The 14,174-nt window shown below is 41.2% G+C and overlaps 1 protein-coding gene across 1 annotated transcript in view; it reads right to left on the reverse strand.

The window, feature by feature from the left end:
* The window catches only part of LOC123757248 (uncharacterized), a 67,143-nt gene that overhangs the window by 14,438 nt on the left and 38,531 nt on the right, over positions 1 to 14,174 (reverse strand). Inside the window, exon 7 of the mRNA XM_045740768.2 lies at positions 13,841 to 13,957. Coding sequence (XP_045596724.1) covers positions 13,841 to 13,957 — 117 coding nt within the window. The remainder of the gene's footprint in view (positions 1 to 13,840; positions 13,958 to 14,174) is intronic.

Genomic DNA, 14,174 nt, shown 5'->3' on the forward strand with positions numbered 1-14,174 from the left:
AGAATCTTGGTCAGTTTAATCACAGTCAGGGGTCTTCTGTAATACTATCATTGCTAAATAATAGCATGAACATATATATTATGGCATTTGTAGGCGATGCTGTGAGTTTATGCTGTGTGCGTTAGTCTTGGTGGCTCGCTCAATACTGAAGCTCACACACTATAATGTTTGCCTGGATTTTTTTTCTAGGTGGCATCTGGCAACTATTGGTCATGGCTGCACTATAGCTGCCCCTATCCTAGGCTATGCGTTTAAATTATAGTGCTAGACATGAAATCATATATATATAACATGTGCTGTTTCGGTTTTGTCACTGAAATCACATACTGTATATATGATTTGCGCGGTTTAAGGATTAAGTTTGGTATCACTGAGATCGCAATAAAATTCCCTACACGGACATATGCATATAAATGTAGAATCATGATCGCAGCCGACCCACAAGAGTGTGGGAAGTGGCCAAAGTGTTACCCGTTACCGCACACCCGACAGCACATCGGCGATAACCATTGAAAAGTGAGTGAATTCGCCTTTCCAGTAAATGCAATTTAAGCTTTGTTAATCTTTCTTCATATGAAAGATTTCTAATTTGGGGAATTAACTTAGTCATCCTACGCTGGACACGTTCAAGTGAATTTATATCCATTCTATAGTACGGCGACCAAAACTGAACTGCATAATCTAAATGGGGCCTAACCAGAGCAAGATATAGCTGAAGAACAACACCAGGTGTCTTGTTACTAACGCTTCGATTAATAAATCCCAGTGTCCTATTTGCCTTATTACGAACATTCATGCATTGATCCTTTGGTTTTAAATTCTTACTAATCATAACTCCCAGATCCCTTTCGCAATCTCAACGCCATCTAGCTCGTATCTTGTAACTCTATCATCATTACCTAGCCTCAGAACTTTACATTTATCAGCATTAAACTGCATCTGCCAATTTTTTGACCATTTCAAAACCCTATTTAGATCAACTTGAAGTCATAGTGAGTCTTCTTCCGTGTTAATTTCCCTACCGATTTTTGTATCTGCAAATTTGCAGATGTTGCTACTCACACCTGAATCTAAATCCTTTATATATATTATAAACAACAGAGGTCCCAGGACAGAGCCTTGAGGCACTCCACTAACAACATTATCCCACTCTGACTTAACCCCATTTATACTAACTCTGTTTCCTTTGGAATAGCCATGCCCTAATCCAACTTAATATAGCACCCCCAATACCATGAGCCTCTATTTTTTTAATCAGTCTTTCATGTGGCACTGATTGCAAACAGCTTGCAAAATGGAGCTCAAGTAACATCAATACCAAATGCATGCTGCAGCGGCTCCACCAACACCATACGATACGAGGCGACAGTATTCGGCATAAGATGACGGTCCTGAAACAATCACAAGAGAAAGGAATAAATCTTAACAGAAAGCCAAGTATAACGATGAAGAGACAAAAAGAATCTGAATGACTGCCAGGAAACTTCATACTGCCGCTGAGACGAAGCCTGCAGGTGGGACTATCAAAGAAGCCACCTGATCACCATACAGATGGTAAGAGTGTCAAAATGACCAGACGCGAAGACTCGAAGAGGAGATCAAACCACAGACCGGACCGATCTGCTGAAAGAGGCGGAGCCGCGGAAAACCTCCGAGTTCGGACACCGAGCAAGCAGCATCTGAAACCAAGGATGGGTCGGCCACCATTGGGGCAAGAGGACAACTCTTCCCTGGTAAGTCTCCATGTGAGCCTAGGACCCGGAGCAATAGCAGAACCGGGGGAAAGAATTACAAGAACCCTCACCAAGACCAGTCCTGCCTGAAGGCATTGATACCGACGGCCTCTCAGTTGGGGAAGGGTGCCACATATACCGGAAGATGCCTCGACCATACCGACGCAAAGACTATATATATGCAACTGAAAACTCACATGGGTTCGAGTCGCTTCTGGGGTATGAGTTTTCAGTTGCATATAGTCCTGGGGACCATTCAGGCTTGTTCGTATTTGTGTTCCTCACGTGTGCCTCAAAGAATGAGGCGATTTGATAAAATACCATGCCCGAGATTACCAAGTGCCGGCGGGGGGATGGAAATAGCCTCGGCTACCATCCTCTTTTGTCCGGTCGTGTTGGTCGAGCGGTTAAGGGATCGTGTACGCCAGCAGAGCGCTCCTGGCAGTATGGGTTCCAGTCACTTCTGGGGTGTGAGTTTTCAGTTGCATATAGTCCTGGGGACCATTCAGGCTTGTTCGCACGCATATTATTTATTTATATATATATATATATATATATATATATATATATATATATATATATATATATATATATATATAAATAAATTAGCATGATACAATGGAAATATGTGCTGGATATGTGTACACATGTGTCATGCACGTAACACAGTGTATTCGGACAGTACGGACATTCTACTGCCATAATATAGTGTACATGTTCATTATACATAGGATTGGCACGTAAAAGCATATAAAATGTACTGTAACCCCGCGATTATCCAGGATTCAAACATCCGGAAAACGCTCTTATATGGCCAAAATCGTGATCGGATAAAGTTATCACAATATCCGGCCAAAATGGCCACAGGAACCGGATAAAAGCTGGTTTGGCCGGATGAATATTCAGCCATACCGTATTAATCCCGTCTGTGGCTCTAGACGCATGGTGGAGGAGGGGGTGGGGTGGGTGGGTGGTGTTGGGAGGGTGGGAGGGGTGCGTTGGGAGGGACCACCTGGGTACAGGAATTACCATAATTTTAGAACACTTAATCATAGCCAAAAACAAATGAAATAAGTACTAGTAATTATGTAATAACAAATAAATAAGTTTCCTAAAAGTAATGTGCACAGGCTGAAGTTTCCTTCAGAAATACTGTATTGTGTTTTTTTTCCTCCTGGCGGCCTACGTAACGTGCTATAGCTGCCGCAAGTGGACCCGTCCAACACTGGTCAACCCATGTGCGGCCGTTCCTCGTGTTATACACAGTGCTGCGCCATTAGTGAAATATTTTTTTAAATAACTTTTTTTATTTTCATAGTAACTTTGAACATTTTTGGCCAAGATTATGTCTGGTAGCAGCATCAATCGTTCTGGAGGTGTTAAGACGAAGAAAATTGTCCTAACAATTAAAGACAAGTTACTGTTATACACCTCAACCAGTGCCACGTCACAGTACTGCTCCATTAGTAAAATATTTTTTTAAATAACTTTTTCTTTCATAGTAACTTTGAACATTTTTGCCCAAGACTATGTCTGGTAGCAGCATCAATCGTTCTGGAGGTGTTAAGAGGAAGAAGGTTGTCCTAGCCATTAAAGACAAGTTACGTGTTGTTCAACCAGTGAGGTGTCACAGGTAGCCAAATGCCTTTAACAAGTGAGGCGCCACAGGCAAGCCAAGCACCTTCAACAAGTGAGGCACAAGCAAGCAAGCGCCTTCAACAAGCGAAGCGTCACAAGCAAGCAAGCGCCTTCAACAAGCGAAGCGTCACAAGCAAGCCAAATGCCTTCAACAAGTGAGGCTTCACAGGCAAGCCAAGCGCCTTCAACAAGTGAAGCGCAAGCAAGTGCCTTTAACAAGTAAGGCGTCACAGGCAAGCCAAGAACCTTCAACAAGTGAGGCGCATGCAAGCGCCTTCAACAAGCGAGGCCTCACAGGCAACCCAAATGCCTTCAACCAGTGAGGCTTCAGCAGCTGGCAGTCAAAACTAACTTTGCTTAATGAACTGTACAGTAATTTTAAGTGTTAATTTTAGTGTTGTGTTAGTATAGGTTACGTAAATTGTTAAGAATTCTTAACTTCAAGATGTGTGGCATCAATCAAGAAGATGAACACCAACAAGTTGAGGTTTCTAGTTGAATATCTAATAATTATATGTGACAAGGCAATTCAAATTATGTTGTTTGTAGTATAAAAGTAGTTGGAAATTGTCACTTTTGGACTCGCAGGTGCAAAAGTACCATTATTCGAAAAATGTGATGATCCGACTGGGGGTCCTTCCCATATAGTCCGGATGATCGAGTGGAGACAGTATTTGGAACTGTGCGCAGAAAATGAACAAAAATATTTTCGCGGCAACTTGCGCATCCTGCCCCGAGCGCCCTACTGGCGCCGGGGGAGTACGCCACAGGCGACCAGGGAATGGTGATGTCACGCACTAACTTACGGACCCCATAGCAGCCAAAGTACGTACAATTTCGACCTTCTGTTACTATACCCATACTCAGGGAACGGTTTTTTGACACTTTCAAAACAGAAAAGAATTTTGTCCAGAGATTTTATTTCCTGCACACTGGGGGGGGGGGGGGGGGGGGGGGTGTTCATATTTGGAGGTCGCACAGTTAAGGGGTTAACAGACATATGTATCCAGGAACTGTCTGCCAACAGTAAAGATTCCGATGGAAAGGTCCCATGAACATCTTGAGGGATAGAGCTTCTCTACAAAGTATTCTACTCAAAGCCACTGCACCCTAAAGTCACCTACCTCACTGCAACCACAACATACCCGAACGCCATAGTCCACCTGGATTGTCCCTTTATTCGTGGACAAGTCAAGTTGCCATACAGGAGAAACCTTTCCCAATGCCAGGAATTAAACTTCTTCTGGGCAACAAATTGGCTACACAACAAGACTCCACAAATTTAATCATATGTGACAAACCCCAGGTATGTGACTCGGCCACGGAAGAAGATCCTGCAATGAAGTATGCCACAGAAGCAGAGGTACCGGTGACAGAAGACATCTCCCGGACTGTTTTAGTGACTACTCGTGCTCAAGCTGCTCAACCACCCTAAATAGCCATAGCTATCCTTCAAGATCCACATAGCCTCCCACCGAATCTCAACCTGTTGGAGTTCCGTAAGTTACAACAAGCTGACATTTCTTTAACTCCCTTGTTTTATCAGGCTCAACTAAGACTGATTCCATCTCAGGTTATTTCATTAACAATAACCAATTATTATACTGTAGATTCAGATCCAGTAAACTTAAGGCAGAGGATGATTGGGCTAATGTTATTCAGGTGGTAGTTCAAACATCTATACGTCAGGATATTCTAAACTTGGCCCATGGTCAGATGTCCCATTATGGCATCAACAAGACCCACCATGTTTTATTACAAAATTATTATTGGCCAGGCATGGCACAAGATGCGAGTACCTCAGTGAATATTTATCATATACATGAAATGGCAGGAAAACCCAATGCTCCTTTTCCTAAGGCACCACTGATTTCTATTCATGTGCCTTCAGAACCCTTCTCAAACCTCATCATCCGCTGAGTTGGGCCTCTACCTAGAACCAGTTCTGGCATCCTCTACATTATCATCATCATCCAAGAACATCACGGCTGCTACAGTTGTCAAGCACCTCCTGAAGATCTTCACGCAGTATGGATTTCCAAAGGAGATTCAAAGTGACCGTGGCACAAAGTTCACCAGTGAGTTTTTTAAGAAAACCCTTAAGAAATTCAACATAACCCAAGTCTTGTCTAGAACCTATCAACCTGATCGGCAGCGATAAACATAACTGCCACATCAACCTTCTCAAGCTCTACCAAGATAATCCTCCACCTGTATTGATGTCTGTATTCGCTTTTATGGATGTGTATTCCAACAGTGATACATATCCTACTTTTCCCTGACTGCAATGACTAAGCCAGTGATCTCTAACTATGAAATTCTGAATACACACACACACACACGGCCTCTCAATGAGAGGAGGGACCAAAGAGCCTAAGCTCAAAACCCGCGAGCACAATTAGGTGAGTACACACACACACACACACACACACACATTTTCTGACTGATAGAAAAATGAGGGCAGTAATCAGAGGCAATGTATCGGAATGGAGAAATGTCACAAGTGGAGTACCACAGGGTTCAGTTCTTGCACCAGTGATGTTTATTGTCTACATAAATGATCTACCAGTTGGTATACAGAATTATATGAACATGTTTGCTGATGATGCTAAGATAATAGGAAGGATAAGAAATTTAGATGATTGTCATGCTCTTCAAGAAGACCTGGACAAAATAAGTATATGGAGCACCACCTGGCAAATGGAATTTAATGTTAATAAATGTCATGTTATGGAATGTGGAATAGGAGAACACAGACCCCATACAACCTATATATTATGTGAGAAATCTTTAAAGAATTCTGATAAAGAAAGAGATCTAGGGGTGGTTCTAGATAGAAAACTATCACCTGAGGACCACATAAAGAATATTGCGCAAGGAGCCTATGCGATGCTTTCTAACTTCAGAATTGCATTTAAATACATGGATGGCGATATACTAAAGAAATTGTTCATGACTTTTGTTAGGCCAAAGCTAGAATATGCAGTTGCTGTGTGGTGCCCATATCTTAACACTTTCGCGCTTTATATTAGAGATAACTCGTCACTGGTTTTTCTTACGATTCCGCATAACTGCCTACTTTTCTCGTCAATCGAAAAAATATTTCTATAAATTCCATTTTTTAACTGAAATGGATGGGGATACTTTTGTTTTGTAGAGAATTTATTTGCGAAGCTTTTGGTACCAGAATGAATATTATATCACATAAACTTCTATGAGTAAAAAAAAAAAAATACACAAAGTATGTTTGGGGGTGTGGCGAGCATGTGGCAGTGGGTTCCCTTTAGCCGTTGATATATCCAACACGTGGGAAATATTTGTATGTGTTAAGTATATGTCTGTGTAGGGAATTTTACTGCAATCACTGTCATACAAATTATAAAATGTTTCAACAAGTATAAACATGACAAACATCAAACGAACGAAAACAATGCGTTCGTTTCTGCCGCGAACGCATACTGAGCGACGTGGTTCTATATTTGGCGCTTCTCTTACACATGCTTTGTACCAATGTTATACAGTTCATCTTATAGAAAATTTTATTGCGAACACATTGGTATAAAAAAGAAATACATACATAGAAAAGTAGGGTCAGGAAACGTATAAACTTTCCAAGCATGATTTCCCCCCTGTGTTTTCGCCAGTGCGCTCGCGGCTAACTACTCTCCACTTCACACACTCTTGCGGGTGGGCAATTACCTATATTAAACATTCATATGCATATGTCCGTGTAAAGAATTCTATTGCGATTCCAATGATACCAAAATTAGCGATGTAGGACAACTGTAGGCTTCGCAACCATTAAGAAAGTGGAAACATTTTGTTGCTGTTTGGCGCTCTCGGCGAGTGATCTGCATAGTTTTTTATTTGGTGTTGATACTCCTTATGCTTGGGCGGCATTTTATAGGTATGCTCTTATAGACAATTTCATTGCGAACACAGTGATACCAAATTTAAATACGTGCGCCTTCAATTATTGTCAGGACAGTCAAAAGAGTGTACACTTTTTCGGTCTTACCGCGTAGGCGCGCGAAGTGCCGAAAGCATCTGGGGTATTTTTTTTTTTTTGAGCGCCGAGAGCGCGAAAGTGTTAAGAAGCACATCAACAAACTGGAAAAGGTGCAAAGACATGCTACGAAGTGGCTCCCAGAACTGAAGGGCAAGAGCTACGAGGAGAGGTTGGAGGCATTAAACATGCCAAAACTAGAAGACAGAAGAAAAAGAGGTGATATGATCACTACATACAAAATAGTAACAGGAATTGATAAAATCGACAGGGAAGATTTCCTGAGACCTGGCACTTCAAGAACAAGAGGTCATAGATTTAAACTAGCTAAACACAGATGCCGAAGAAATATAAGAAAATTCACCTTCGCAAATAGAGTGGTAGACGGTTGGAACAAGTTAAGTGAGAAGGTGGTGGAGGCCAAGACCGTCAGTAGTTTCAAAGCGTTATATGACAAAGAGTGCTGGGAAGACGGGACACCACGAGCGTAGCTCTCATCCTGTAACTACACTTAGGTAATTACACACAGATGAGTCACGGAAGAGCATCATCACACTGAAGAGTCACACTGCTGTATGCTCAAGGATAATTGAAATTATTTAAGTGTCAGGAGTAGGGTGAAGGTTGCAAGTGGTGTCCCAGAATATATGAAGGTGTAGGGAATTTGAAAATAAACTAAGAGATTAGAAATAAGTGTTAGTAAAGGAAAAATCTTGGGTAGAAAAGTTGATCTTTCAAAACAGCAGAATAACAACAAAAATGGCTGCCACCTCTTCTTGTCACGGAAGAACCTCTTCCGTGACAAGCAAATATTGCGGCAGCCATAAGAACGATAGGATGGATTACGAGAACTTTCAAATCCAGGGATCCCATCACGATGGTTGTACTCTTCAAGTCACTTGTGTTGTCCCATCTTTAGTACTACTCAGTACTCACTTCCCCCTTCAGAGCAGGAGAGATTGCTGAAATAGAGGGAATACAGAGAACATTTATGGCATGCATAGACGCGATAAAAGATCTAAATTATTAGGATCATCTCAAAGCCCTCCAAATGTACTCACTAGAAAAGAGACAAGAGAGATACCAAATAATATACACATGGAAAATACTGGAGGGACAGGTCCCAAATCTACACAGTAAAATAACAACGTACAGGAGTGAACGATATGGAAGAAAATGCAGGATTGAACCAGTGAAGAGCAGAGGTAGCAGAGGTGCCATAGGCACAATCAGAGAACACTATAAACGTCAGAGGTCCACGGTTGTTCAACGTCCTCCCAGCGACTATAAGAAATATTGCCGGAACAACCGTGGACATCTTCAAGATAAAACTAGACTTTTCTAAAAAAAACGTGCCCGACCAACTGGTCTGTGGTGGGTATGTAGGCCTGCGGCCGCTCCAAGCAACAGCCTGATGGACCAAACTCTCACAAGTCAAGCCTGGGCCGGGCTTGGGTTGTAGAAGAACTCCCAGAACCCCATCAAGCAGGTATCAAGCAGGTATCACCACAGGGGAGGACAGTACCCCAACAAAGGAATCTTTTGCAGGTTTCTCACAAGATGCAATGAAAGGTGTTTTCTTGGCAGGTTAGTGATTAATTGAGGACATGCTAAAGAATTATGAAGAAAAGGTTATTAAATTAGAACAAGAAAATGAAGGTCTGAAGATTGAGTTTTGTAATTTAAAAGTATTTTCCAGCAAGGTAAGGAAATTACCAGCTTGACTGATAAGGTGAGGATGCAGGAGGAACACATCAAGGAACTAGTACAGGATAATGAGGCATGAAAAGTAAAGAGTAGGGAATTTGAAGAAATTAGCAAGAAAATACTCATATAGTGAACAACTCCAAGGGACCTTGAGGGCTAACATGGAGTTAGGCAAGGAGATGCAACAAGAAACTTCCTTGGCAACTCAAATAGAGGAGGTTAAAAAAAGAACTAGAAAAGTATAAAGAAGAAATAAAAAGAGATGTATACACAAGTTGTAAAAGAGAAAGAGACAATCAAGGAAGTGTGCTCGGAAGTCAAAACCAGAAATGACCAGCAAGAAGCAGAAATTAGAAAAGCAATTAGGAAAGAACTGGTTACCAACAGTAAACTAGTACAAAACACTGCAGATAGAAGTAAGTCCATAATAATTTTTGGATGTTTAGAGAAGGAAATTTCATCTAGGGTAGACTGAGCAGCAGAAGAGATGAAAATCATTGAGAAAATAATAGGTTTAGGAGAAGGCTCAGAGGAAAATATCAGTGATTTTAGGAGAATAGGAAAATGTGAGAGACAAGAACCGCCCCTTCAAGAGTGACGTTTAATGGAATGAAAAACATGATGAGAGTACTTAGAAATGCCAGGAAATTGCAGAGTGATGAAGGTGGCAAACTTTGGTCAATAAGACAAGACCTCTCAAAGGTAGATAGAAAAAAGCTGAAAATGAACATCATTGAAGAAAAACATCTAAATGGGGATAGAAATGAAGACAAATTCTTTTTTCTACAAAGTGACGGGGACTGGAAAGCTTGTGAAATGGTACATGAAAACAAGGCAACAAAATCATTTGTGGAAAGGGGGGAGTAAAGAGCAAAGGGAAAGGGAACATGTTCCTGAAAATTGTATATACCAACATAGATGGAGTGAGGTCAAAAACTTTGGAGTTGCAAGATATAATTCAGCTTAAGGTCCCAGATATTGTCGCATTATCAGAGATGATACTTGAAGGAAATATATTAAATGAAGCTGTATTCCCAAGGGGCTATTCAGTTTGGAGACGTTACAGGAAACTAGGAAGGGAGGAGGAGTGGCTGTGCTGGTGAAAGAACACCTGAAGGTAAGAGAGTTAATATTTGAAAACCCTCGAGATATTGACAATGGCATTGGAGGTCTGGAATCAGGATAAGTTGATAATTTTAAATGCCTACAGCCCACCAGCAAGCAACACATGGACAAAGGAAGAACTGGATGACAAACGAGAGGGCCTCATAATGGTCATGAGAGATATTATAGTACAAGCAGATAAAGATAAATTACGACTGTTGATACTGGGTGACTTCAACTTTAAAGCAATAGACTGGGAGGCGTATGAAGCAAGAACGGAGAACTTTTGGACATGCAGATTTGTGAACCTCATTCTGGAGACATTCTTGTAGCAACACATCAAGCAGGCAACATGGGGAGGGAAGCAGATGCACCGTCAGTATTGCATCTAGTATTCACCAGGAAAGAAGAAGACATATTTGACATCCAGTACCGTCCTCCCTTGGAAAAGAGTGATCATGTCCTGTTAGACATTAAATATGCTTTAAGATATCATGTAGAAGAAAATGGGGACATTGAAACAGTTGATCAACTCGATTTAAGGAGAGGTCACTATGAGGAACTTCGAAAATTTTTTAATGAGTGTAATTGGACAGACTTGCTGCTAGGCAGGGAAGTAAATGAAATGTATGCCAAATTTTGCAAAATATACGATGAAGGCACACAAACATTCATACCATAACAGAGATACAGGGCCAGAAAACAGGACTGATTCAACAGAAATTGTGAGAGGGCCAGAGACCAAAGGACACAAAAATGGAATCAGTATAGGAAGAGGCCAAACCCTCAAACATACCAGTGATACAAAGATGCGAGAAACAACTATACGGCAGTAAGGAGAGAGAGGCAGAAAGAAATTTTGAAAAAGGGATAGTGGATAAATGTAAAACAGAACCGGGCCTATTCTACAAATTCGTAAACAACAAATTGCAGGTAAAAGATAATATCCAGAGGTTGAAAATGGGAAACAGATTCACAGAAAATAAAAAGGAAATGTGTGAAACTTTAAACGAAAAATTCCAAAGTGTGTTTGGTTCTCTGAAGATTTCATTTTGTACAGACACAATAAGAATTCCAGAGAACAACAGAGTGTATAGAGGTGTCTTGAGATGAAGTGGAAAATATAGGCGCTAAGTAACAACAAAGCAGTTGGCCCAGATGGAGTTTCACCATGGGTTCTGAGAGAATGTGCATCTGAGCTCAGAATTCCACTTCACCTCATTTTTCAGGCATTCCAGTGTACAGGAGTCTTAGCGAAAGTGTGGAAAAAGGCTAACATAGTTTCAATCTACAAGAGTGGCAGCAGGAAAGACCCTCCTCAATTACAGACCTGTATCATTGACAAGTGTAATAGTGCAAATATTAGAAAAAATAATAAAAACTAAATGGGTAGAACACCTGGAGAGAAATGATATAATATCAGACAGACAGTATGGTTTTCGATCTGGAAGATCCTGTGTATCGAATTTACTCAGTTTCTATGATCGAGCAACAGAGATATTACAGGAAAGAGATGGTTGGGTTGACTGCATCTATCTGGACCTAAAAAAGGCTTTTGACAGAGTTCCACATAATAGGTTGTTCTGGAAACTGGAAAATATTGGAGGGGTGACAGGTACACTTCTAACATGGATGAAAAATTTCCTGACTGATAGAAAACTGAGGGCAGTGATCAGAGGCAATGTATCGGACTGGAGAAATGTCACAAGTGGAGTACCACAGAGTTCAGTTCTTGCACCAGTGATATTTATTGTCTACATAAATGATCTACCAGTTGGTATACAGAATTATATGATCATGTTTGCTGATGATGCCAAGAAAATAGGAAGGATAAGAAACTTAGATGATTGTTATGTCCTTCAAGAAGACCTGGACAAAATAAGTATATGGAGCACCACTTGGCAAATGGAATTTAATGTGAATAAATGCGATGTTATGGAATGTGGAATAGAACATAGACCTCACACAACCTATAAATTATGTGAGAATCTTTAAAGAATTCTGATAAAGAAAAAGATCCAGGGGGGGGGGGGTTCTCGATAGAAAACTATCACCTGAAGACCACATAAAGAACGTTGTGCGAGGAGCCTATGCCACGCTTTCTAATTTCCGAATTGATTTTAAATACATGGATGGAGAGATACTTAAAAAATTGTTCACGACTTTTATTAGGCCAAAGCTGGAATATGCAGCGGTTGTGTGGTGCCCATATCTTAAGAAGCACATCAACATCTTAAGAAACACATCAACAAACTGGAAAAGGTGCAAAGACATGCTACTAAGTGGTACCCAGAACTGAAGGGCAAGAGCTACAAGGAGAGGTTAGAGGCATTAAATATGCCAAAACTAGAAGACAGAAGAAAAAGAGGTGATATGATCTTCTTGAGGATATCTTGAGATGATTTCGGGGCTTTAGTGTCCCCGCGGCCCGGTCCTCGACCAGGCCTTCACCCCCAGGAAGCAGCCTGTGACAGCTGACTAACACCCAGGTACCTATTTTACTGCTAGGTAACAGGGGCATAGGATGAAAGAAACTTTGCCCATTGTTTCTCGCCGGCGCCTGGGATCGAACCCAGGACCACAGGATCACAAGTCCAGCGTGCTGTCCGCTCGGCCGACCGGCTCCTATGATCACTATGTACAAAATAGTAACAGGAATTGATAAAATTGATAGGGAAGATTTCCCGAGACCTGGAACCTCAAGAACAAGAGGTCATAGATTTAAACTAACTAAATAAAGATGCCAAAGAAATATAAGAAAATTCCCTTTTGCAAACAGTGGTAGACGGTTGGAACAAATTAGGCGAGAAGGTGGTGGAGGCCAAAATCGTCAGTAGTTTCAGTGTTATATGACAGAGTGCTGGGAAGACAGGACACCATGAGCATAGCTCTCATCCTGTAACTACACTTAGGTAATTATACATACACACACACACACACACTTTGAAGTAGGATATATTGAGACTATACATGTGAATAGAGTAACGTTAGTATTTTAAAGATTGAGAGTGGCTGTTGATTGCAGACTTGATTGAGGCTATCCAAGAAATTATTATTTATTTATGTATTTCTATAGTCAGTAAATGTTTTTTTTAAATGCTGTGTTTATATGTACTGTATCATAATTTCGGTTATGACAGGTCACATTCATGTGACAGCCTGACAGTGGGGTACTGAGGACAGGAATAAAGATTAAATGAAATCGGAAACATAGCCTCATGCTCAAGAAGACTAGAGTAGAGAATTTACGTCATTTCCTCCACGCTGGGTGCAGGTGAGAACCTTGATAATCACAGAAGTAGCTGGATAACCAGGTGTCTGAGGTAGACACCTGCCACTAACTCCTGCTCTCTGGGTAGAGAAAGTAGCTTGGTAAGTCCCAAGTGGTGCTGCGAGGTTCCTGTATTTTTTTGGCTGGTGTACGCAGGGATTAAGTGCCGACTTCATTAAGAGGAAAAGTGAGTATAGAGCCGACAATAAGAATACTGTAAAGAGAGCAGTGACCGAGTGTCACCTATGGAGATCGACGAGGCTCTGTCCTTCTTCCTTCGGGACACTAATACACAAGCACAAGTATAGCATCGGACCTATTGGGTAAAATTGATAACTAGAATATGCATACAATAATAAGAATCTACAAAAGTATACGTACGAGCCATCTTCATCACTCTTGCGTCCATCGGGGCACTTGCATTTTGGAGCATCACAGTGGATGGGACGTTCCAGTAATTCACTAAAGGCATTTGGCTCCAATTCCCAGCTTGCATCTCTGTAGACAAGTATATTGATGATAAATCATGCCCAAAATATATCTGTAAATTCATTACTACTACAGACAGCCACTTGGTTTGCAAACTTAAGTTATCTGGAACTTCCTGTTTCACGATTGGGGTTGGGGTTTCATGCTACACAGCACCTACACGAACTAAGTTCGGGTGAAGAAGTGGTCCGCCAAGCCTCGCACCAGGCGGGTTTGGGATTTCACG

Source organism: Procambarus clarkii, chromosome 13, assembly GCF_040958095.1.
Source record: "Procambarus clarkii isolate CNS0578487 chromosome 13, FALCON_Pclarkii_2.0, whole genome shotgun sequence".
Classification (NCBI taxonomy): Eukaryota; Metazoa; Arthropoda; class Malacostraca; order Decapoda; family Cambaridae; genus Procambarus; species Procambarus clarkii.